This window comes from Polyodon spathula, chromosome 10 (assembly GCF_017654505.1).
Source record: "Polyodon spathula isolate WHYD16114869_AA chromosome 10, ASM1765450v1, whole genome shotgun sequence".
NCBI classification, from domain to species: Eukaryota; Metazoa; Chordata; class Actinopteri; order Acipenseriformes; family Polyodontidae; genus Polyodon; species Polyodon spathula.
In genome coordinates, this window is record NC_054543.1 from 15452697 (window position 1) to 15477104 (window position 24408).

General features: G+C 38.3%; 1 protein-coding gene across 4 annotated transcripts in view; it reads left to right on the plus strand.

Annotated features, from left to right (window-relative positions):
• The window catches only part of LOC121321868 (protein bicaudal C homolog 1-like), a 109066-nt gene extending 86254 nt beyond the window's left edge, over nucleotides 1-22812 (plus strand). Inside the window, exons 5-22 of one of the 4 annotated variants that reach the window (XM_041261165.1) lie at nucleotides 39-197; nucleotides 4144-4197; nucleotides 7585-7773; nucleotides 7932-8183; nucleotides 9510-9641; nucleotides 11338-11512; nucleotides 11706-11867; nucleotides 12382-12569; nucleotides 12680-12821; nucleotides 13076-13123; nucleotides 13582-13738; nucleotides 14552-14717; nucleotides 15269-15308; nucleotides 17476-17630; nucleotides 18041-18197; nucleotides 20728-20888; nucleotides 21387-21486; nucleotides 22106-22812. In XM_041261165.1, coding sequence (XP_041117099.1) covers nucleotides 39-197; nucleotides 4144-4197; nucleotides 7585-7773; nucleotides 7932-8183; nucleotides 9510-9641; nucleotides 11338-11512; nucleotides 11706-11867; nucleotides 12382-12569; nucleotides 12680-12821; nucleotides 13076-13123; nucleotides 13582-13738; nucleotides 14552-14717; nucleotides 15269-15308; nucleotides 17476-17630; nucleotides 18041-18197; nucleotides 20728-20888; nucleotides 21387-21486; nucleotides 22106-22236 — 2568 coding nt within the window. In that variant the 3' untranslated portion in view covers nucleotides 22237-22812. The remainder of the gene's footprint in view (nucleotides 1-38; nucleotides 198-4143; nucleotides 4198-7584; nucleotides 7774-7931; nucleotides 8184-9509; nucleotides 9642-11337; nucleotides 11513-11705; nucleotides 11868-12381; nucleotides 12570-12679; nucleotides 12822-13075; nucleotides 13124-13581; nucleotides 13739-14551; nucleotides 14718-15268; nucleotides 15309-17475; nucleotides 17631-18040; nucleotides 18198-20727; nucleotides 20889-21386; nucleotides 21487-22105) is intronic. The other 3 variants (XM_041261166.1, XM_041261168.1, XM_041261169.1) reach the window with 3 other exon arrangements.
• The last annotated feature ends 1596 nt before the right edge of the window (nucleotides 22813-24408 follow it).

The window sequence follows — 24408 nt, forward strand, 5'->3', positions numbered from 1 at the left end:
AGCACAAATCAAAGTTTCAATGTATTTCGTTTGAACAGAGTAACCGGGTCACGCTGAAAATGGATGTGTCGCATACAGAACATTCTCATGTGATCGGCAAAGGGGGCAACAACATCAAAAAAGTGATGGAGGAAACTGGGTGCCATATACATTTCCCAGACTCCAACAGGAATAACCAGGCAGAGAAAAGCAACCAAGTAAGTGTTTATTTTATTTATTATACTCATTGAATGTGTGTGTGTGTGTGTGTGTGTGTGTGTGTATATATATATATATATATATATATATATATATATATATATATATATATATATATATATATATATATATATATATATATATATATACACAGCTCTGGAAAAAATTAAGAGACCACTGCAAAATTATCAGTTTCTCTGGCTTTACTATTTATAGGTATGTGTTTGGGTAAAATGAACATTTTTGTTTTATTCTATAAACTACTGACAACATTTCTCCCAAATTCCAAATAAAAATATTGTCATTTATTTGCAGAAAATGACAACTGGTCAAAATACCAAAAAAAATGCAGTGTTGTCAGACCTCGAATAATGCAAAGAAAATAAGTTCATATTCATTTTTAAACAACACAATACTAATGTTTTAACTTAGGAAGAGTTCAGAAATCAATATTTGGTGGAATAACCCTGATTTTCAATCACAGCTTTCATGCGTCTTGGCATGCTCTCCACCAGTCTTTCACATTGATGTTGGGTGACTTTATGCCACTCCTGGCGCAAAAATTCAAGCAGCTCGACTTGACTTTGACTGGGCCACTGTAGGACATTCACCTTTTTGTTCTTGAGCCACTTCAATGTTGCTTTGGCCTTGTGCTTGGGATCATTGTCCTGCTGAAAGGTGAATTACCTCCCAAGATTCAGTTTTTTAATGGAGTGAAGCAGACTGTCTTGCAGTATTTTCCTGTATTTTGCTCCATCCATTCTTCCTTCAATTGTAACAAGATGCCCAGTCTCTGATGATGAGAAGCATCCCCACAGCACGATGCTGCCACCACCATACTTCACTGTAGGGATGGTGTGTCTTAAGGCATGGACAGTGGTAGGTTTGCGCCACACACAGCACTTTGAATTTTAGCCAAAAAGCTCTATCTTGGTCTCATCTGACCACAAAACCTTTTCCCACATCGCAGCTGGGTCACTCTCATGCTTTCTGGCAAAATCCAGACGTGCTTTCAGATGGTACTTTTTGAGTAACAGCTTCTTTCTTGCCACCCTCCCATTCAGGCCAGTGTTATGCAGAGCTCTTGATATGGTTGACTGGTGCACCATTACTCCACTCCCAGCCACTGAACTCTGTAGCTCCTTCAGAGTGATTGTTGGCCTCTCTACAGCTTCTTTCACAAGTCTCCTTCTTGTTTGAGCGCTGAGTTTTGAGGGACGACCTTTTCTTGGCAGTGCCTGGGTGGTGTGATGCAGCTTCCACTTCCTGATTATTGATCCAACTGTGCTCACTGGGATATCCAAACACTTGGATATTATTTTGTACCCTTTCCCTAATCTATGCATTTGTATTATCTCTAACTTCTGTAGAATGCTCTTTGGTCATCATTTTCCCTCAGATTCACAGCCTTACCAATGATCCTTCAGCAGTGGGGTTTTTATCCAGAAAATGTGACAGCAACTTTAATGGTTCACAGGTGGAGGCCAGTGGTAAGGTAATTGTGTCCTCGTTACGGCAATTTCTTTCGTCGGTGCAAACTGGGAGCTTCCACAGCACAGGGGCTGAATACTTATGTAAGCAAGATATTTCAGTTTTTTATTTTTCTTAAAAATATTTCCCAACATAAAACCAGTGTCACCTTACAATAATTGATTCCGAGTTTCAGTGTTTAAAAATAAAATATCAAACAGAATTAAATTTCAATGTACCATTTGTGATTCGGTAATATGAGGTAATTGGTCAGGGGTCTGGATACTTTTGCAAGACACTGTGTGTGTGTGTGTGTCATTATATATATATATATATATATATATATATATATATATATATATATATATATATATATATATATATATATATACACACACACACAGTACAATGTCAACTTTTTCATCATACTGCCATGGCAGGGGATGTATATGTTAACATACTTATATAAATACCTACAGAATTATTCCTGTTGAAATTTCTTAGATATGTATCTTCCAGGTGGCTAACCTAGTAAAAGCACTGCTAATCTTGGCTGGAAACCCATAGGGAGTTAAATTGGCATAGTTTGCTTTGTTGAACTTAACAGTCACTACTGGTCAGGCACCCAACAAGTCCAGTCAATGACTTGCCAGGCATCCATTGTTTAGGATCGCTAGGTGAAAAGAGATGATTGCTTGAAAGGGGGAATGAAAGTCCACCAGTGATTTGATTTGATCTATGATTTTCATCGGTAAGTGGTTTGTAATGGTGAGGCGGAATTAGAATTGTGTGTTTCACATATTTTGTTTAAGTGTGTCGTGGTGACACACTAGTGTAACTTATTTTTGACAATTTATTTTTCACAAACATCCTTTTTTTTTGTTTTAAAGGTCTATAAAGATATGTATTTTTATATTCAAACAAGTCATTTTATATTAAAAAAAAAAAAATGGTAAAATGCAAATTGGAGGTTTTAACATTTTTTCACCACAAAATATCTGCTGAGATTTGTAAATTTTAATACAAAAAATTAATCAAAACGGGAATCTAACTATTGTTGACACAGGTTATGGTTTGACTTGATTTAAAGTGATTGGAGCTTTAAGCTGTAATCCCAACGGCCTGATGGCATTCAATTTCAGAAACTTGCTGAGTCAGAGGTGTAGTTTAATGTAACGTTTTGCAGGAGTGTCGCTGTAACCCCAAACAGCTGGGTATCACTCAGTGCTACTTAGGAAAAAAGAATTGCATCTTAATTCATGAGAGGCTGAAACAAGCACACTTCTGTCCTGCTCTCAAGTCTGAGAGGTGACTTTATGAAGCGATGAAAGGTAACAGTGATGCGAAGCTGCTGGAATACCAATGCTGGCACATATTCCCTTTGTCTTCATCAATAGAGGCTTATGTTGATGTTAAGAAGGCTGTTTTTGAATGAAAAAAATAGAAATGCAATTTTGGTACCATTTAGTCCCATTTATTTTTTATTTGTATTGAAAATCTAATGAAGAACTTAAATAGTTATAGTACAGCTGTAATTTATTAAATAAAATATTTATTTTTTTAGATGATAGATAGAACGAACAAACGAACGAACGAATGAACCTGAAGCGCCAAAACAAATAATAATTGAGGGTTGGTGTCACAAAGACAGCTGGAGTGGGGGACGTCCGACCAGAAACAGGAAAATAAACAAAGAGAGGGGTGGAGTTTGGTGGAGCTGAGCGAATGGCTTCGCTCAGCATTTAATGAGTGAACAGAACAGATAGAAAATAAACGGTGGTAACAAACAAAAACACAAGGACACGGCACATTCGCCAAAACAAAAGAGATAAACAAAACGGACTGTCACTAAACAAAACATGGTGAGCTTCTTTAACGATTATTATTTTATTATTTGTTCTCATTACCTCCGTCTCCAATCCCGTTCTCCACTCACCGAACACACAACCCAGAGTGGGTGAAAACAAGCAGCTGTACCAAGACTCGATTGCTAATCAATCATTCAATTGGAGTCTCGGTACAACTGCATGTGAATTAATAAAGTTCCTCATGCTCACATATTATTACTTTTTACTTGCACGTGAAGTGCTATGTAATCGTCATGCCTAAATACAAATATACATTTTAAACAGTCGTGTTACACAGACCTGTTTATATCCCGTGTACCAATGACTATACACCAACATTAATACACAACAGATAACACAAAATACACACGGGGCGGGCACTTTGCCACAGTTCATTATAATATATGAGTACAATGTGCTACACAGTGGTCACCTCAAGAACACGTGGAGTTGAGTAGAAAGTCTTTACATCTTTCATTCAAGGAGCTTGTTTTTTAATGTATGTTTAACAATAAAAAGTATCTGTTTTTAAAAGAAAATAAGCTCATCAATTGTATGGTGTATCTACTGTAGTGTACTAAGGTTTTAATACTGTTTTTATAAACTGGATTGCTTCTCCTCTCCCCAGGTATCAATTGCAGGACAGCCCGTTGGTGTGGAGGCAGCCAGAGCCAAAATCAGGGTAAATTTATACTTTTACTGTACATTAAAAATCTGTGTTTTCAGTCAGTGCTTACTACCTTAACACTGTTCTCCTTGCTAAAATGCTACGTCTCCATGGTAACGCTAACACCGCTCAGCCCTGGTGTTTATTTTCCCCGATGTAGTTGATGCAGGCATCAACGCTGGCAGTAAGTCTTGTCAGATCTGTTGCTGGCTTGACAGTTCCACAGGCAGAGCCAGACCTCTCGCTGGTTCACAATTTGACTCATCTTAGAAACTGTTTTTATGATCCCAGCATTATTAATACATAAAAACACGATTGTGCTATTTTAACACAATCCATATACCTCTTAGGTAAAAGTAAAAAAGACAAATGTTTTTAGCTAAACCTGTCATCAGTGTTGTGATTGTGTAGTATGGTGTTCTTCCCCCTCCCTGCGAGAAAAAATAAGGAAAAATAAATCATACAAGTGATGGTATAGCAGTAGTGGTTTTGAGTATTAAGGTTAAGGTTTTTTGTAGTAAGACTAGGATAGATGGGGTTACAAATTGATCCCCAAGAAGGGGAAATGATGATGTAGGGTAGAATTGTATGTAAAGGGCATCAATTTTGTGGGTTGAAGAACTAAAATATTTGCATGTTCTGTTATTTTAATGTATGGCTTGATGGCTATTGTATTGTTTTTACAGTTTTTTTTATATATTGTAGGTTTTATTTTTGGATTTTTTTTTTGTTTATGTGTGTGTGCAGCTCCCAACAGGATGTCTGTCTTGTTGACAATCCTGAATGTTGTCAATTTCATCTGGTGAAAATGTTCCTAAACAACTTCACAGAAGCTTTGCAGTACTAAGGGGATGGTGGACTGTTTCTTTGCTACTGTAAAACAGAATGTATTGGGTAGCAGGGTCCGAAGCTTCCACAGTGTAGAATGTGGTTGCTTCCGAATTGGGACTATTAGACTCGGAGCAGGTAGTTTTAAATACTGACGTGGAGCATTTCTCACTGGATGAATTGACAAACTGCATCCTGAATAAACTTTTTTTTTTTTAAATGCATGTTGTTTGAAGGAGTAATTGTATTGCCTTAACGTGTAATCTAGAAGGAAATGGATCAGTACCTGTGAAAACTGTCTGTTACTTCTTAACAGTTGGTGATAAATTAGAAAATCCAAACTTTTTACATTGAAAATTTTAAGTAGTTTGATTTCCAACATATAGTGCTGATTGATCGCTAGAGGAGTTTAAACAATGTAAGCTGCAGACCTGTGGTTTTCTTTTTCTATGTGTGTCGCTGTTTCACTTGTGTGATTTGGTAGTGTCCAGACTCTCTCCTTATATTTCACCATCATCAACTTTCCTAACACACACTTCCTCTCTGAGGAACCAAGAAAAACAAGTTAAAGTGCAGAACGGTTCTGAACATGTGCAAATCTAGCGGAATGCAATTTAATCAAAGATTTGAACAAAAAAAAAAGTGATCTGTTTGATTGTTTACAGAACAATTTTGAAAATATGCTCCAAAAATTTGATTTCTGCTCCAGAGTACATAAAACTGCTGAAAAAGACTGTCTCATATTAAAAAGAAAAGAAACCTTGCCCCATGGCATCTGGCCTACACTGTTCATACTTAACAGCATGTAACATCTTGAGGCAATTTGCCACTCTAGTGTTTTTGCACTGGAGAGTTATTGCTACACATTCCAAGAAATGAGAATCCTGACCGTTTTTTCCATGTCATCCCTTTGCAACTTCTGTGAGGTTCTTAGAGCTCCTTACACTGACACCTGCTGGGTGAAATAGGTGGTGCAGTAATTTTTGTAAACACACTTCTTCAAGTCAGTCCTTTTCAGGCTTAGTACCTTTTATTGAGACCTATTTGGAATGATACAATTTTTTATTTTTTGATTTGGAATCTCCAGTTATGCTAATTGTGCACCGCCCCCTGGGAACTCCCATCCACTGTTGGCAGTGGAATAGCCTGGACTTGAACTGGCGACCTCCAGGCTATAGGGGGTATCCTGCCCTCTACGTGGAGTGCCTTTACTGGAAGCACTACTTGGGAGCCTCTGACATAATTTTATATTATATATTTAAGTTGATATTTAATTGAACAGTAAAACCTCACTTGAGGTCGACCTTGGTATAAAGACCGCATCATAATCATTGCCACTTGTTTTACAGTCCTGATTGACTCCCATTGACAGCAGGGTCACCCTCAATATTAAGGCCACCATTTGCAGTCCCAAACTTTTAGTAATTACTTAACTCTCTAATTAGATGAACATGCCGTAAACTTTTGTGGCGAACTTTTGTTATTAGCAAAGTTTTGCAGGGTTTTTTGTAATTGATATAAATCAAAAGACACTTTTAAAGTAGGCAAGCTACATGAACTATAAAAACAGTGATTTTTTTTTTTTAAATGATAGCTCATGGGATCTTCAGATGTTCAAAAAACAAATGTGGAATGGTAATCCAAAACTAAACTTGAGCTGTGTATATTAGTAGTTAGTCTGGGAATGTTATGTTTTTTTTTTTGTTTTTTTTTGTTTCGATTTGTCTACTGAAAGAACAGCTGCCGTGGTACATAAACCCAGCTACTTAACTCCTCATACCTGAGGAACCCACTACTGCTTCAAATGTAGAATTGAGAAGCATTTCATGACACCACGGTTACTCATGTTCCCATTGAACTTTATTGCCCGTCAGTCTTTACCACTTTAAAATGTGTGTAGTATTTAGGATATATGGCACTATCATAGTTACATTTTTCTGGTTACTATTATTTGTGCCACTTGCTATATTTTTTTTCCCCTTTGAGGCCTGTGTCACCTGATAATAAGAACCTGTGACTTAAAAAAAGCTTTCTGCTACTGAAGAGAACATTAGACTGATGAGACTTTCACTTCATTTAGAACAAAAGTACTTCTGAGCACTTCTTTTGACTGCGTGCCCCATGTTTATTCCCATTATCATGACCAAGCCCATAACAAAAGATTCATAAGAGGGTTTGGTAACATTTTATTTTGAGTGCAATAAATAAGTATTTAATTACTGTGCAATTAACTATTTATTGAGGTTTAGTTACATGTTAATAACCAGTCAATAGACATGCCATGCATGTGTGTATCTAACATTAGACTGCCAATTGAGCTCCTATTTTGATATGTATGTTGCATATTTTTTGAGACTTGGTAGTTTCCTGCTCCAGTAAAAAAAAAAAAAAAAAAAAAAAACTTACTGGTGTACAGCGTTACCGGTATTATTCTAGAAGCTATCCACACTACCTATTGACTGTTTAACTAAGCTTAAATGCATATTAATTACACACTTATTTATGCCCCTCAAAATAAAGCATTACCATGTGCGGACACATCTGTGATTGTCATTGTATCCTGAATATTTGCAGGAGCTTCTTCCCTTGGTATTGATGTTTGAACTGCCTGCGATTATCCAGCCCAACCCGGACCCCAACTCCCCAGCAGTCCAGCACATATCCCAGACCTATAACATTTCAGTGTCCTTCAAGCAGCGTTCGAGAATGTATGGTGCTACTGGCATTGTCAGGGGGTCCCAGAACAACACCACGGCTGTCAAGGTACTGTTGCATCTCTTTTCCTTTGATTGGTGTTAATTGGTGTGTCTCAGTAATATTATCAGGAGCTTGTTTACATTTTTTTGACCGCATATTTGACTCCCATTATGCCGGGACTTTTATATACTAAAATCTCACTGTTTTGTGTGCGTGTAATTTAGAGAGGGACTGCTTTGCTGTTGGATCACCTGGCTGGCAGCTTGGCCAATGCCATCTCTGTGAGCACCCAGCTCGATATAGCAGCGCAACATCACCTCTTCATGATGGGCCGCAATGGCAGCAATATCAAACACATCATGCAGAGAACAGGGGCCCAGATCCACTTCCCCGACCCCAACAACCCACAGAAGAAATCCACCGTCTACCTCCAGGGCACCATTGACTCAGTCTGCTTGGCCAGGCAGTATCTCATGGTAAGGATAAACAAGCTGACGTTCCTTTCAAACCCAGAACTGAGCGCAGTAATACGGGCTTGGCCTGTTTGTGTTACCAGCATGCTGCATTTGAAAAATCTTACTAGCTGAATGAATGGATACATGTACTGTATAAACACAAGATCTGCAGGAATTAAAAAACAGCTATTAATCTGATATCGTTTTTATCTGCTTTTATGAAAACTGTGAACAGTGAACCTCTCAAACTTTAACCTGCTGCATACCTTGATATGTGCATTTATTTTATCATGAATCATGAATGTGTTATTTTGTGTTCTGAAATTATCAAGAAATATAAATGTATGGTTGAAAACAAAAATGCTAAATAGTAGGACTACTAGAAGAAACTAGTAATTACTTGGAAAACATTTCAGATTCTTTATAAATATCTTGAAAAACTTATTGTCAGCATTTGAAGCAGCAGTTGCTGTTTAAGTAAACTAAACTTAGTTGCTCTCTTTGCAATTTTATCTTGGCAACATTTCTTTTCAAACATGTAACAAAGGAAGCAACATAGTAAACATCCATTGATAATACATAGTTGAGTTCATTCCAACATACATTTTCCATTTGTGCCTTGACCTAGTTATTAAACCTTTGAATAAATGTTTTTTGTACGCATGGTTTGTTTAATACATTATTCCTTAAAGGATTATGGTATTTTTTTTTTTTTTTTTTTGGCAAGTAAGAATTTTTACTACTTTATCTACACAAAATTGTGTTGAGTATCAGGTCTAAATACTACTTTCTAAAATAAGTAATTTGTATTCTGCTCATTGCTCAGGGATCTGAGAATGTGTTTGGCACAAGTGCTTTATCAGTACCTGCAGTTAAATGGCATTTGAAAGGAAACTCTGAAATACTGTCTAGTCATAAACAAATGCATTCTTGTGGGTCTTTAATTTTGGCTGCTGCTACAGTATTGGCTTTTTGAATCTAATTGAATAGTGCATACAGTAGAAAAGCTTTTAAGAAACCTTTGGTGTGTAAAAAGTGTTTTACTTGTTTTTATCTAGGAGTGGGTGTCTTTGTGATGAGATGAGCCTGTGCCTTTTTATATGAAGATTTTAAACATTTACAATAACAGAGCAAAGGCATATTAAAATCATATTTCAAACATTAGTCAATCATTTAAATTATCTAGAGAAAAAGCATGACTTATTATTTCACTGTTGCCCTTTTTGATCGATTTTTTATTTTAAATCTTCATCCAGTATATTCTGATGAAACCATCTCCTGGTGCTATTACACTAAAAGTAGCTACAGCAGCGTTTTGTGAAATGTAAGAATGTGTTCTTGTTTCAGGGTTGCCTTCCTCTTGTGTTGATGTTTGATATTAAAGAAGACATTGAAGTGGAACCACCCTGTATTACTCAGCTGATGGAGCAGTTAGATGTCTTTATCAGCATCAAACCAAAGCCTAAGCAGCCAAGCAAGGTATACCACGATGTAAATATATAAGCATATAGACTGCACAGGCGCAGTATGAACTATATTACCCCTGGTCCCCGAGTGGCTCACTTGATACCTACTGTGTGGTATGCAGAGTGATTGATGTGGTCAGGGGAGGTTTACACGGCTCCTGGGTGTGTCATGATTGGCTTAGCAGTGGGGTCGGAGGGCACCCACTGATCTCTCCTGAGCTGCTGTCGGGAATTGCTGTGGTAAAGGACCATACTTGTTCCCTCACCACAAAAAAACAATCTTATGAGCATTAGGACTGAAGATCCCAACCATATCATCACCTTCACTAGCCTCTGCTGTTGCTGCCTGCCATCTTTTATGGTTTAAGTCAAGAGACATTTAAATCTACTTAAATCTAATTAAAATTAAATAATGAATAATGGCTTGTGAATCCTCTGCATATGTTTGTTTAGATTGGATTTACTAGTCTAAAGCTATGTGTGTGGGCTACTTTGTTGAGCTGTTCAAAGCTCTAATTGCTTTTTTGTTTTGTGCTGTGAAGTGTTTGTAATTGGTGACTAGAGATTTTAAAATTCCCAGTAGATCTGTAGTCAGTACATGTAAATCATTACCCGTGTGCTGTTTATTCGCAAAACTAGACAAAAATTTGAACTGGGCTTCAGTTTTACTCCTAGAATACTAATGACTTGCAGCTTGCGATGTTACTGGGCACATCTCCAACACATTCTCGTACGAGGATATATTCTTTAAAATTATTAATAATCCCCTTTAGTGTCTTCTGTTTTTCTTCTTTGTTTGTTGTTTTTGTATTCCTAGTTTATTTGTGTGAAATGGAATGCAGATTTCATTTCAGGTTGATGAACCTGTATTTTTTCATTTTTCCAGCCTTAGTGGATTTGGCAAGTCTTCAATAACAAGGATTTGCAGTGTACGATAACATGTATACTGCGTGCCCTGAGGGAATGCACACCCCTAATAAGCGATGTGTCAAAGAGAATACCTTCCCTCGGACTAACCAAGTTTCCATTTCACACGTAAAGGTCATGTACTCAATAAAAATCCCCATTTTAAAATAGATTTGCTGCTTGTGTTGAAACAAAACTTGAATTTGACATGACATAACGTAATGTATCAGGATAACACCTAATTTGCTCACAGTGTGTCAGCCAGCTTTCACTTTCCTGGGTGTGTCTTCAGTCATGGATTGATAAAAACATTGTTTATAGAAATATCACTTGGTATAAGTTGAGAAAAGATTCAAATAATTAATAAAAATAAATAAAAAATAAATAAATAAAATAACAGTTTACATAGTTTTATCCTCCTGGCCAGACAAAAGAGTTTTTTTCTCCAATCAGTTCGATCAGATTTTGGTATTTTTTTCTTCTTTCTTTTCTTTTCGGACCTGTTCTTTTGTTGTTGTTTAGTAATTAACGTACTTGCACTCTTTGTATGACTTGCTTTGCTTGTTGGCTTGACACAGCAAAAAGTGCACAAGGAGACATGCAAATCTAATTGGAGGTCCTTTACAGATTTCTCCAATCCAGTATAGTTAATATAAAAAATGAACTTCATGTTCTTATTTTATAAGGTAACGATGACAATAATAATAATAATAAATAATAATAATAATAATAATAATAATAATAGTCATCTATATATTTTATAATGTGGTTAATACATATCTCAAATCTGTTGTTTCTTTCAGTCTGTGATTGTAAAGAGTGTGGAAAGGAATGCCTTAAACATGTATGAAGCGAGGAAGTGCCTCCTGGGTCTAGAATGCAGTGGGGTAACGATACAAACAAGCAGCTCCTCCACTGTCATCTGCCCTGTGGGCCTGGATATCCTGGCTTCAGCTGGACTTGGTCTCACCAGCCTAGGTAGGAAACTCTGTTCCTTTTATAATAGCCAAGTACAATGACATTACAATGAGATTAAAAAAACTCTGAATATTACCGGCAGTATAGTATGTAATGTATTACAATGAATGTAATGCACCTGTGTATACAGTATATGATCTCTCTTGACGTGTGTTTTTTTTTTTGTTTTTGTTTTTTTTATAACATATCCTAGGCCTCTTGTGCCCCACATCATCATCGTTAAACAGCTCTACTGCTGCCAACTCGCTCCTGAATGCCCTCAACAGTTCAGTCAGTCCCCTGCAGAACTCCAGCTCAGGCACGCCCAGCTCAGCGCTTTGGGCAGCCTCGCTTGCTAGCCCGACAGGCGCCTCAGGTAAATCACAAAGCAGCTTATATTAGTGCTGTCAGCAGTTTAAACGTTTTAAATAGTAGACAAGTGTAAAAACGTTTTGAATTCTGCCTAAACCATTTTAAAAAATATATATGTCAAATATAGGTGTTCGCCTTGGTGTTTTTTAAAGCCGTGTGTTAGGCACATGTAGTTGTTTTCTAACAACTGTTTATTTAGTTTCTTTATAAACACATAAATGCTGTAAAAGTTCTGTAATTGTATTGAAAAGGAAGTACTTTAAACAGGTTTATTATTAATGTATTTTCGTTTTACAAAGTTAAACGGAATGCAATACTCTTATCTTGTACTGGATGGTTATTGGTGGGATTTTCCATGTAGAGTAGCCTCAGGTAGGTATGAAGGTTGGAGTAATTTGCTGTGATGTGGCTCAAATTGTGCAATTTCTGTCATGGCAGGGGATAGATAATTTATGGAATTCCTTGCTGGTGTTGTGACCCAATTTTGTTTATACATTTTTTTTTTTTTTTTTTTTTAGGCTTCTCTTCACCTCTCATGATGCACCCAGCAACACAGGCCACCTTGACCAGTATTTTCCTTTCAGGAGTCCAGGGTTACACACAGAACACCCCCTCTCCTCCCCCCGGACTGGCCCCAATTGACAGCCAGGTCAACGGTTTACCAGAAACCAGCAAGAATCTGTCATCTCTCAATGGACATGTGAAGGTAACTGTCTCCTCATAAAAATGTGATCATGATCATACTGTGGTTGTGCTGTGTTACTGTAGCTTCCAGTAATAGAAACAGCAATATAGAGTTTTTTTTTTTTATTGCAGCATTCCAGTTCGGTATACAGAAGGTTGTCCGGGCCTTGTCTAGCTGATAAAGTCCTTGGCGGGAACAACACAGACTCTTCAAATGAGAGCAGTGGCCACAGTCCCACAGAGCAACTAACTAGCAAATCCAGCCCTGATGAAGGTAAAATACAAGCTGTGGTTTTAATATGGAAAACGAATACTAAAATATACTACATCTTTTACAGTGAATATTGCTAAATACTGTTTTTGCAAAGCCTTTTCCTCCTGAAGGCCTAGGTAGCTTTACATCTGGCTTTTGGTCAAATGTGAAACAGCCTGGTTCCCCTGAAAAATATTTGCATCAAAATATGCACCTCAACAAGTTACTTTTGAACCCTGGTTGTAACACAAGTGTTTCCATGTTCTGTTGCTTAGATTTGGGGAGACCAGGAAATGGCAGTTATTCTTGGTCATATTCAAAAAGTGAGTAGCATTGACAGCTCATGAGCACCCTAAGTTCAAGGCTAAAAAAGATATAAGTATTTTGTATGTGTCGTAACCCCCCACCCCCACCCCCCTCCAACCTTAATTAGACAGAACTTTATTTCAGTAACAGCTAGTTGCATGTTCATTACAAAGGGGTGGGATTGTGTTTTGTTTGCTATGTGCTTACTATAGAATCTCCACTGAAATTCAAGCAAGGAACTGTAAGGGTTTGGAGCCATTTGAGGCCAACACTCCTTGGAGCTTAACTCTGGTTGGAGGCAAAGAATATGGATAATGACCAAATGGGGTTGAGCTTTAGTTTTAGTGGATCATGGATGCAAGGTAAGAGTGGCCTGAACTGCTTTCTCCTGCTAGCGGGTGTACCCTCCAGGGATGGCTCAATGCATAAGCACTGGGCAATGTATGGGAAGCTTAAGTGGTTGCTTATTTTTCAGGTTCGAATGATGCCTTTGTAGAAGTAGGCATGCCAAGAAGTCCATCGCACTCCGCAAACAGTAATGAGCTGAAACAGATGCTGGGTTCTTCAAAATCATCGGCTGGCAAGAGGCAAGCAGTGGAGCTTCTACAAGGCACCAAGAATTCACACCTGCAGTATGTATTGGCAGTCCCATTGTTATATACTGTTGAAAACACTGTTTTTAAAATGAGCCAGGCTGATATGTCATTAGAGTGTGTATTAAAGTCTAATTAGTCAATGTATTTGATAACAGCTCTGGAAAACAACCAAAGAAACAAAGCATGGCATTGGTGTGGTTAGCTGGTGCGTTTCACTTATTGAGGTCTGTGTTCAAGTCGTTCCTGTCACAAGTGAAAGGAGCTTCAGTGGTCTCAATCCAGTGGACAGTCCGCTGCACAATGGTCAGGATTGAGGTTGCACAGCTATAGTGAGAATCCTTGACAGTTTCAAGGTTACCATTCAGCCTGGTTCTGGCGTGCATTCCTGTGGGTTATGATCTGTGTAGAGGTCACTAGCCACTCTTCAAAGAGTGTTCAAATAAAATAACTGAACTAGATCACTCTTAATTAGGGTGGATTGCAGCTTGGTTCGTCGGACCAAAGCGCCTTTGCCTTTCAACTTGATTTGAAGAAAACTGTACAGATCAACTCAAAGAGCACCATTTTTAATTTCTAAAGTGATTCTATTGACAAAGACAAGTGTACACTTGGTTAAAGTCCCTAACCAATAATGGGAACTAGATGTTAAATCTCAACTGGGCTATCCTGAGGCTCAGAAAAAGATTTGCTCTGTGAGGGTTAGATATGTTGAGCAGGGATTAATCTCCTAAACTTGCTTTTATCCTCTAGAGGCCTTGAGCCCAATGAACAAAACCAAAACTGAGTGGCAGTGATTGTTCTGCCGTACTATTCCGTTGTTGTTGTCTAATACCTGAAATGTTGTTTCAGCACATCGGACCACTTGCTTTCAGATTCAGATTCCAGTGCTTCGGAAAGCCCACTGGCTGATAAGAAGGCTCCAGGGAGCGAGAGAGCTGCAGAGAGGGCAGCCCAGCAGAATTCGGAGAGAATTCGCCTGGCGCCGCCCTCTTTTGCCAACATGCAGGTACTCACTGTAAGCGAACCACTCCTTATTTTACTTTTAACATTGCCTCCAAAGATTGGATGTTAAAATACAACACAATGCTGGAATAATAACAGCTTCTTTGTACAGTGCTCCCAAGTGTTTCAAAGTCTTGTGTTGGTTTAACCTACATATGATAAAGATGTGAAATTGGTTGGGGGAAAAAATGAGTCTGCGCCTTTCAATAAACACAGTATAAAATTGCAGCAGTATAAATAAATTAGTGAAAAGTTATTCAATCAGAATTTATTTTTAACTTTGAGCTACTGATTATACTTACTACATGTCCACCCTTTCTGTTATTTTAACCTAATTAGCTGGTGTTGAAGACTGCTGTAATTTAAATCAGGCCCTCCATTTGGCTGTTGTCACATTATTGAACAGTGCTTAGTTTCTGCCTAGGCAGGCCCATGGACTCTGCTAAGCATATCCATTCTCCTAGCAGAAATAATAAATTATAAATAAACAGAAAGCAGCATGCTGCACAGACATTTAGTCAGGGCCTTACTAAAGACGTCTGCCTTTATTGATTCTTTTTTCAGGCATTTGACTACGAACAGAAGAAGCTGTTAGCTACCAAAGGTATGTGGCAATGTATTGCACTGCACTGTTTGTCAACATCCCAAAGAGACCTTGTTCTAATTATTTATTTACAGTGCCTTGAAAAAGTCTTCACACCCTTTTTTCACATTCTGCTGCCTAAAAAGTAAAATTCAAAATGCATTAAAGTTGGAGTTTGTTTCATTGATCTACACAACATCATCTATACTTTCAACGTGAATGAACCATTATTGAAATATTCAAAAAGTAAAAAAATTAAAAAGAAAAAAGTCTTGATTGCATAAGTCTTCACACCCTTTGTCATAGCAAACCCAAATTAGCTCAGGTACAACAAATTGCCTTAACAAGGCACGTGATAAGTTAAATAGATAACCCACCTGTGTCTAATCACAGTAGTTCAACTGATTTAAATACTTCTGGATGAAGAATCAAGCTGTTTCTGTTGTAAGTGAATTTCAAGAGTACTCCACAAACATGGCCTGCATGGGAGGGTGGCAAGAAGGAAGCCACTGCTGAAAAAAAGCCATATGATGTGCCGCATAGCTTTTGCAAAGAAACACTTAGGGGACACTGCACGCATGTGCGAGAAGGTATTGTGGCCTGATAAGACCAGTGGAACTTTTTGGTTTCAATGCTAAGTGAAATGTGTGGCGTAAACCAAACACGGCACATCACCCTGCTAACATCATCCCTGCAGTAAGGCATGGTGGTGGCAGCATTATGTTTTGGGAATGCTTTGCAGCAGCAGGGACAGGGAGGCTTGTGAAGATCGAGGGGAAAAATGGATGGTGCAAAGTACAGGCAGATCCTGGAGGAAACCCTGTTCCAGTCTGCCAGAGACCTGGGACTGGGGAGAAGATTCACTTTCAGCAGGACAATGATCCTAAGCACAAAGCAAAAGCAACAATGGAGTGGCTCAGCAAGAAGAAAATGAATGTCCTCGAGTGGCCTAATCAAAGCCCAGACCTGAATCCTATAGAAAATCTGTGGCAAGAATTGAAAACTGCAGTCCACAGATGATCCCCAGCCAACTTGAAAGAGCTTGAGCTATTCTGCCAAGAAGAATGGGCAAAAACTGCATCATTTCCGCTGTGCTAAGGTGGTAGACACTTATCCAAAATGACTCATGGCTGTTAATACTGCAAAAGGAGCTTGCACCCAGTACTGACTCAAGGGGTGTGAAGACTTATGCAACAATTACTTTTTTATTATTATTTTTAATGACTTTTTGAATATTTCTATAATTGTTCTTTCTCGTTGAAAGTGTAGGTGATGTTGTGTAGATCAGTGAAACAAACACCTACTTTAATGCATTTTGAATTGTATTTTTTAGGCAGTAGAATGTGAAAAATGTTCAAGGGTGTGAAGACTTTTTTCAAGGCACTGTATTTATTTATTTTTTTCTGTTGGCCACATGATTGTGGTTTGAAAACACCCAATACAGTAGTTTGTTTCAGCAAGATATTTTAGTTCTACAGGTTCTTGAAGTTACTCGACAAGTTCACAGATATGCAGGGAATTAGTATTAATCGTACTTTAGATTAATATAACTCTGCATGTAGTAACAGTAGGCTGTGCGGAAGAGGAGGGTATGGTTTGGACCTTTCCGTATCATCTCTGTATAGTTGCTGTTTACTACTTTATGGCAATGATAGAATCATTTGCAGATGTTTTATAGCATCCAGGTCAATCCGCTGTTGATTTTTTGCTATGACTGAGGCCCCGTGACTCAAGCCTGGTGTCGGCCATACCATTATCCATATGGCCAACTGTTGCTGCCTGCAAAGTTTCATACATTGAGTGTGGGGCTCATGTGAAGTCATAATACTTGCAGGAAGTGAACAATGAAAAGACATTGAGTACTACCAACAAAGTTATAGTTGGTTCCAGAAACCATGATTATCATTATTCTTGGGTTACCATACCTTATTTAGCTGTTTTTGCTTTTAAGATACTGATAGGATGTCAAGATTTCTTTATTTAATTTTTAGAATATCAGAGATGGTGCATTAAACTTTAAAGGCTAGTGTTTGGCCCTTCTTCTGTGCCATTGGGATCCATGATAATTAAATTTTCCAAGTTGACAGCATACCTGAAATAACCACCTCTGTGGATAGAGTTTATTTCATGACAGGAAACCTTGTGTGTCATCCTCTGGTTGATAAGTATGGTCTGTGTTTTTTTTCAGCAATGCTGAAGAAGCCTGTGGTAACAGAAGTGCGAACGCCCACAAACACCTGGAGTGGGTTGGGATTCTCCAAGTCAATGCCGGCAGAAACCATCAAGGAACTCAGAAGAGCTAATCATGTACCTTACAAACCCACCATGTCAACCACTTATGAGGTGAACTTCCAAAGCTTCATCTTTCCCATTTGACAGATATTGTAGAAGTCTGACTGCAAAGAAGCCTTGGATCCATGAATACATGTGACGAAAAAAGAACGAACAAATTTAAAGAAAGTTAAATAGATTTATTCAGTGTTATACTCCTAGGTGGTCAATACCAATGTGTAGGCATTGGCTTTCTTAAGTAGCTAAACTGTTGCCATGTTTAAGTAGTGTATCTGCTAAAGAGTTGTGCAACGGATGGCTTATGAGCAGTTGGGTAGCCCTGATTCAGTAGTTCATACCCACTGTGGACAATATTATTGCTCAATTTGAAACATGGCATCAGTCTGATTCTCTGCACTGTACTGCACGCATATGTATGAAAGTCTATGTTTTTTTTACTGACTTTGTGTTGGTTCCTGCAGGGTGCTCCCCTGTCCCTGTCACGTTCAGACAGCCGGGAGGGTTTGGGAAGCGGCAGTGATTCTGATAATTGGAGGGAGAGGAACCGAAATGGCACCTTGGCTCACTCTGAATTCCCATCAGCCATTGGCAGCCCTAAAAGAAAACAAAACAAATCAAGTAAGCATTCTGGCATGCACTGAAATGAAACTGGGGCCCTAAACCAGCATTGACAGAGTTCAGTAGTGTGTATTACTACACTTACACTGTCAAATCAGTTAACACAAGACAGACTTTAGCTGAATTAGCCAGTGTAAAAAAAATATATACTGATGCACAATGAAAACGAAACAGTAAGTTTTACATCAGTAGCTCATTAGGCACATACATAATGTTATTTACATTTTAAATAGTGAGCAGATAGGTTTGTTTATTGTTTGAGTAGTATTGTTCCTTGGGATAACAAAATACTGAACTCAAGTCATGTGATTTCATAAAAACGCCAGGTGCTCAATGTTTGGTATTTGAGTTGTTAAAATTGCCAAGATGAGATGATTAAGAATCTGTATAAATAGTGATTTGAAAAGACATGATTTTAATTAACGCAAGAACAGCAAAAGATATTACCATACCCCGCTGAAGTCATGAAGATCGTCTGGTTGCTCTTGGCATGATTTTGAAGGCGGCCTGTCTGTGAGAGAAGTTGCCCAGAGAATGACTTTGGCACCGATACCAGCATTGTGGAACAACACATGACCGCCCATGGTATGGTAGACCACGTTTGACAACTGCAGCCCACAACAGGTTTATATTTGGTGGTGGGAGTGTCATGATGTGGGTAGCCATCTCAGACAGTGGCAGAACCAACCTTGCTCATGTTCAAGGCAACCTGAACGCTCAGTGCTATTTTCATGAGATCGTACAGCTTCATGTGAACCATCGTATCATCATTTTCTAGCATGGCAATGCATGACCGTACACAGCCCGGACCACCACAGCTTTCCTCACTCAGAACAATGTTACAGTACTTCCCTGGCCGTCTCGATCACCAGATCTGAACCCCACTGAGCATTTGTGGTGACGAGCTTACAAGGACTTTTTTAGGTTGCTATTCCCCGGCATGTTGTCCAGGCTCTGATTCGATCCATGGGCAGGAGACGTCAGGCTGTCATCGAAGCCAATGGTGGGCATACCCATTACTGATTTCTCTTGACCTTGAACTTTGTTTGACCTTTGAAATTGACTTTATTGAGTGTGTCAATGCTTTCTGTACAGGTTAAGGTTCTTTGGAACTGTCTGTTTTACTATGCAAACTGCCATACTAATGCTATAAAAAGTACAACAATTTCAAAGATTTTACCGAGTTACAGTTCATATAAGGAAACTGGAACACGCTGTCGTACACGTCGATTCAGAGCATCCCAGACATGCTCTATGTGTGACATTACTGGGGAGTACGCAGGCCATGGAAGAACTGGGACATTTTCAGCTTCTAGGAATTTTGTACAGATCCTTGCGACATGGGGCCGTGCATTATCATGCTGAAACATGAGGTGATAGCGGCGGATGAATGGCACGACAGTGGGCCTCAGGATCTTGTCACTATCTCTGCATTCAAATTGCCATCGATAAAATGCAATTGTGTTCGTTGTCCGTAGCTTATGCCTGCCCATACCATAACCCCACCGCCACCATGGGGCACTCTGTTCACAATGTTGACATTAGCAAACCACTCGCCTAAACACTGTCTGCCATCTGCCTGTACAGTTGAAACCGGGATTCATCCGTGAAGAGCACACTTCTCCAGCGTGTCAGTGGCCATCGAAGGTGAGCATTTGCCCACTGAAGTCTGTTACGATGCCGAACTGCAGTCAGGTCAAGCACTTGGTGAGGACGATGAGCACGCAGATGAGCTTCCCTGAGACAGTTTCTGACAGTTTGTGCAGAAATTCTTCAGTTGTGCAAGCTGTAGTTTCATCAGCTGTCCGAGTGGCTGGTCTCAGATGATCCCGCAGGTGAAGAAGCCGGATGTGGAGGTCCTGGGCTGGCGTGATTACATGTGGTCTGTGGTTGTGAGCCCGGTTGGACGTACTGCCAAATTCTCTAAAACAACGTTGGAGGTGGCTTATGGTAGAGAAATGAACATTCAATTCTCTGGCAACAGCTCTATTGGACATTCCTGCAGTCAGCATGCCAATTGCACGCGCCCTCAAAACTTGAGACATCTGTGGCATTGGGTTGTGTGACAAATTCCACATTTTAGTGGCCTTTTTATTGTCCCCCAGCACAAGGTGCACCTGTGTAATGATCATGCTGTTAATCAGCTTTTTGATATGCCACACCTGTCAGGTGGATGGATTATCTTGGCAAAGGAGAAATGCTCACTAACAGGGATGTAAATAAATTTGTGCACAAAATTTAAGAGAAATAAACTTTTTGTGCATATGGTAAATTTCTGGGATCTTTTATTTCAGATCATGAAACATGGGACCAACACTTTACATGTTGCGTTTATATTTTTGTTCAGTGTACATTGAAAACACCTATGTGTTTATTTTTTTGAAGAGTACTTGCACATCCTAAATAATAAAGATCGTCACTTTTAAAAGGGGTTGATTAATAATGTTTAATAAAGATTAGAAAGTGTTGGTTAGCAATCCTTAAAATATGCCGGTGTAACCGAACTCTTTAAACCCTGTTTGCTTTGCAGTGGAACACTATCTAAGCTGCAGTAACTACATGGACTGCATCTCCTCAATGACAGGCAGCAACGGCTGCAACCTGAACGGTTCTTTCAAGGGATTGGATCTGCCTGAGCTCTTCAGCAAGCTGGGGCTGGGGAAATACACAGACGTATTTCAACAGCAAGAGGTCTGTCTGTCTGTCATGCCTTCGTTTCAAACATTAAATCGTAGCATCATCGATAGTCATAAAGGATACTCCATTTAGTTAAACCAAAGTTTCCACATGAGCTTATTCAGTGTTAGGGACAGGTACCTACCCCTTTATTGTGAGCAGGTGCCCATCCTTACTAAGCATATATCAGATTTACATTTTTACAAAGAAACATAGAACAATTTCTCCTGATGTGATGGAACCCCTTTCCATTCATCTGTCCATATAATGCCTGCATACACATGGTCACTTTATTAGGACCCGTCTACCCAGTTAGATTTGACTAACTCTTTACTAACAGTACTGTACAGTTTTGCCTATATCTACAGAACATGCAAGGATAAAAAGTTGCCTGCATGTCTGCCTCTTCCATTTTTACATGCAGACAATATGGGATGCACATATTTGGATTGCATTGTTTTAAAGACAGGTGCTCTTTCCCTAAACTTCTCCTTTTCTGTTTTTAATGTGTAGATTGATCTCCAGACATTTCTAACGCTTACAGATCAAGATTTGAAGGAACTTGGCATTACTACATTTGGTGCTAGAAGGAAAATGCTGCTTGCAATCTCAGGTGTGGATGACATTGGAGGTTTTATGACATTATGATTAAATGTAGGAAATCTTGTTTAATTCAGTATTTTTAGGATTTGTCAAAACTTCTATTGGAATATGTGTACATTACCTGCCAATATTCATGTAAAGTGCAGTAAAGACAGAAATGGTGTGGGTGATGCTGTTTTTTGCAGGTAGTACAAACATGGAGGAGTTAAGGGCAGCTTCCATGTTAAGAAGAAATGGCTAAAGGCAATTGTTTACGACCACACAACTGCTGTGTTCTTTCTGTTCAAAGTCAATATTTGCAGTATTTAATTTGAGAATTGCATGTTTGTTATATATATATATAATATGCACGCACACACACACACACACACACACACACACAAAGTATGTGGTATGATTTAATAACCATGGTGGAGTATTCAAATTTGTGTCAAGATTAAAGGATCAGGTACAGTATAATGTACTTTTGTTTTAGGAGCTTAACTTATTAGAAAAATGTGTGCTACTTTTCACAGGTGTTTCAACAGCTAGGCACGCTATTATGTGGCTGTTTTGTCGGAGTAACATGTAAAAACGAGGAAAAGAGATCTGAATATTTCTCTTTTACAATCTTTTTTTTTTGTCTTCAGAACTGAACAAAAACAGAATAAAACTTTTCGAGCCTCCAAGCATCCGCTCCTCGTTCCTGGACGGCGGTGCCAGCGGGCGGCTGCCTCGTCAGTTTCCCTCAGACATTGCCAGCGTTAGCGGCAGATGGTAGTGGACTTTGTTTTTCCTATCGAGTAGGACCAATCTTGCAAAACTGTTATCGACTCAAGTGCAGCTTAATCCTATGGACAGCTTTCACTGCACAGATCCATCTGCACTTTTGACATCGTGGACCAAAGCCTACCTACCGTACAAGTGCTTTTGCCAAAAAAAAAAGAAGAAGAAGAAGAAGAAGAAGAAAAAAGCACCGGCTAATCATTTTATAAATGCGAAATATAGTACTGTGTTCTTATATTTACATTAGAGAAGATTGAGTATTCAAATGTGTATGAGAGAACACAATCCAATGCACTGCTACTTGTGGGATCAAAAGAGGAAATATCAGAATGGCTAGGAAAATATCTGTGGATATTATTTATAAAAAGTGCCTAGTGTTTTTCTAGGTGAAGTTTTAAAGCCCCCTCTGCACTTTATAAATCCTAGATTCATGGCCTGTGGAAATATATTTCTCTGATCCCCATATACAAGTGTGTTTTGTTAGTAATGCTTCATGTTTCTAGGTTATGTGACCAAATGTAAGCAGATAGTTTTTTTTTTTTTTTTGTTTTTTTTTCATAGCTGATAAATTCAGAAGTCCTCATAAATTAGTTAATTGCTTTTAACAGCAATTCGGTCTCCATGGTAACCCGAAAAGTTGTTGGTACACCATAACGCAGCAGCCCACTAAACTTTTTTTTAGTTTTAATTTATTTTATCCTAAATAATTTTATATCATTTTTTGGTTTTATTTAATACATTTTCTTTCTTGATTCCTTTCCTCTTTTTAGTTTACAATTTTTAAATGTAAAATTTGTGTAAACTTTCCTTGTCTGTGTTTTACTGTGCATTTTCTTCCTCTCTTACGAAATTTTTTTTTTTGTAAGTTTTGCCCTTTTTTTTAAATCTTTTCAAATCAAACCTACTACCAGATTGGCTGTGTTTGTTCCTGGACCAGCAGCCTTTGTTGTTGGTTTCAAGTATATTCGCATATAACCTCTCTCTTTCCCCAAGTCCATTCTGAAAATAGACAGCCATGGCCCTCTAGTTATTCCACAAATGAGGATGGCTTCAGACTCGGCACCCCATGAATATTTGCTCTGTTGCGTTAAATAGAAAAATAAATTATTCACCATTAGAACTCTCAACAAACATTTGTTATATTGTTATTATGATTGCTATTATCTCTATTCAAAAGTCTTATTTTTTTTTTTTTTTTTTTTTACTTGGGCCTCTAGCTCTGTTTTCTTGCTATAGGAAGGGATAAGAGAGGTAGTTCACTATAAATGTCGAGTTAGTGCTAAACGCATACTGTAGGTGAGTAGTGTTGACAGTACTGCAGCATGCTGCCTTACCCTGGGAAATATTTTCACTCTCTTGCTGGAATTTGCTGCCACTGTCCTATTGGTCTCCCTCTAGTTTAATTTAAAGGCTGTCAATTGAGCCAGTACACAATACAGGGGCAATGCAACAGCATGGATGGAAGAGTTTGGAGGAGTCATTCTGACGTCAACATATCTATGTACAATCTACATGCTGTAGTTATCTCTAGTTTATAGATTTCTCTTTTAGTTTTCTGTCAGCAACATTATTATATAAAACATGGATGTTTGCTTTTTGTAATACAGGAAAGGAAGGTGTATATTGTTTCTGGTCAATGTAAGAACTGTGTTTGATCTTGTACTGTGAATTTCAAACTATTGATGTATTTTATTTTTTTGCCAGTTTTACACATGAAGAGTTTATGAAGGGTTATTTTGCAAATGAAGTATAACCATCAAGTGCCTCTTTTATTACTTTAATCATTCGAATATCTTGATTGTCTCTCAGAATACTTTTTTTTTTCTGCAAGGACCATGAAGTATCTGTACTGTGTTATTAATAAGGTACAAACTTTTTGAATCAGATGTTAACCACTGAAGATGTGTTCTTGTAACTAGCTTTGTATGATCAATCTCTCTCTCTCTGTTAGGTGTTAATGTTGTATAACAGTTTCCTAACAGTACATTTTCAGAGGGAAGTATTGCACACAAGATGAAGAAACACTTCATGTGCCAGTGGACATGCATGCATTAATTGTATTTCTTGGGTCATATTGTATAGTTAATCATTTTCTCTGTTTTACATAGCTGGTTATACAGAGTATCTAACTGCATTACTTTTTATGATTTAATGGGAACTAAAAATA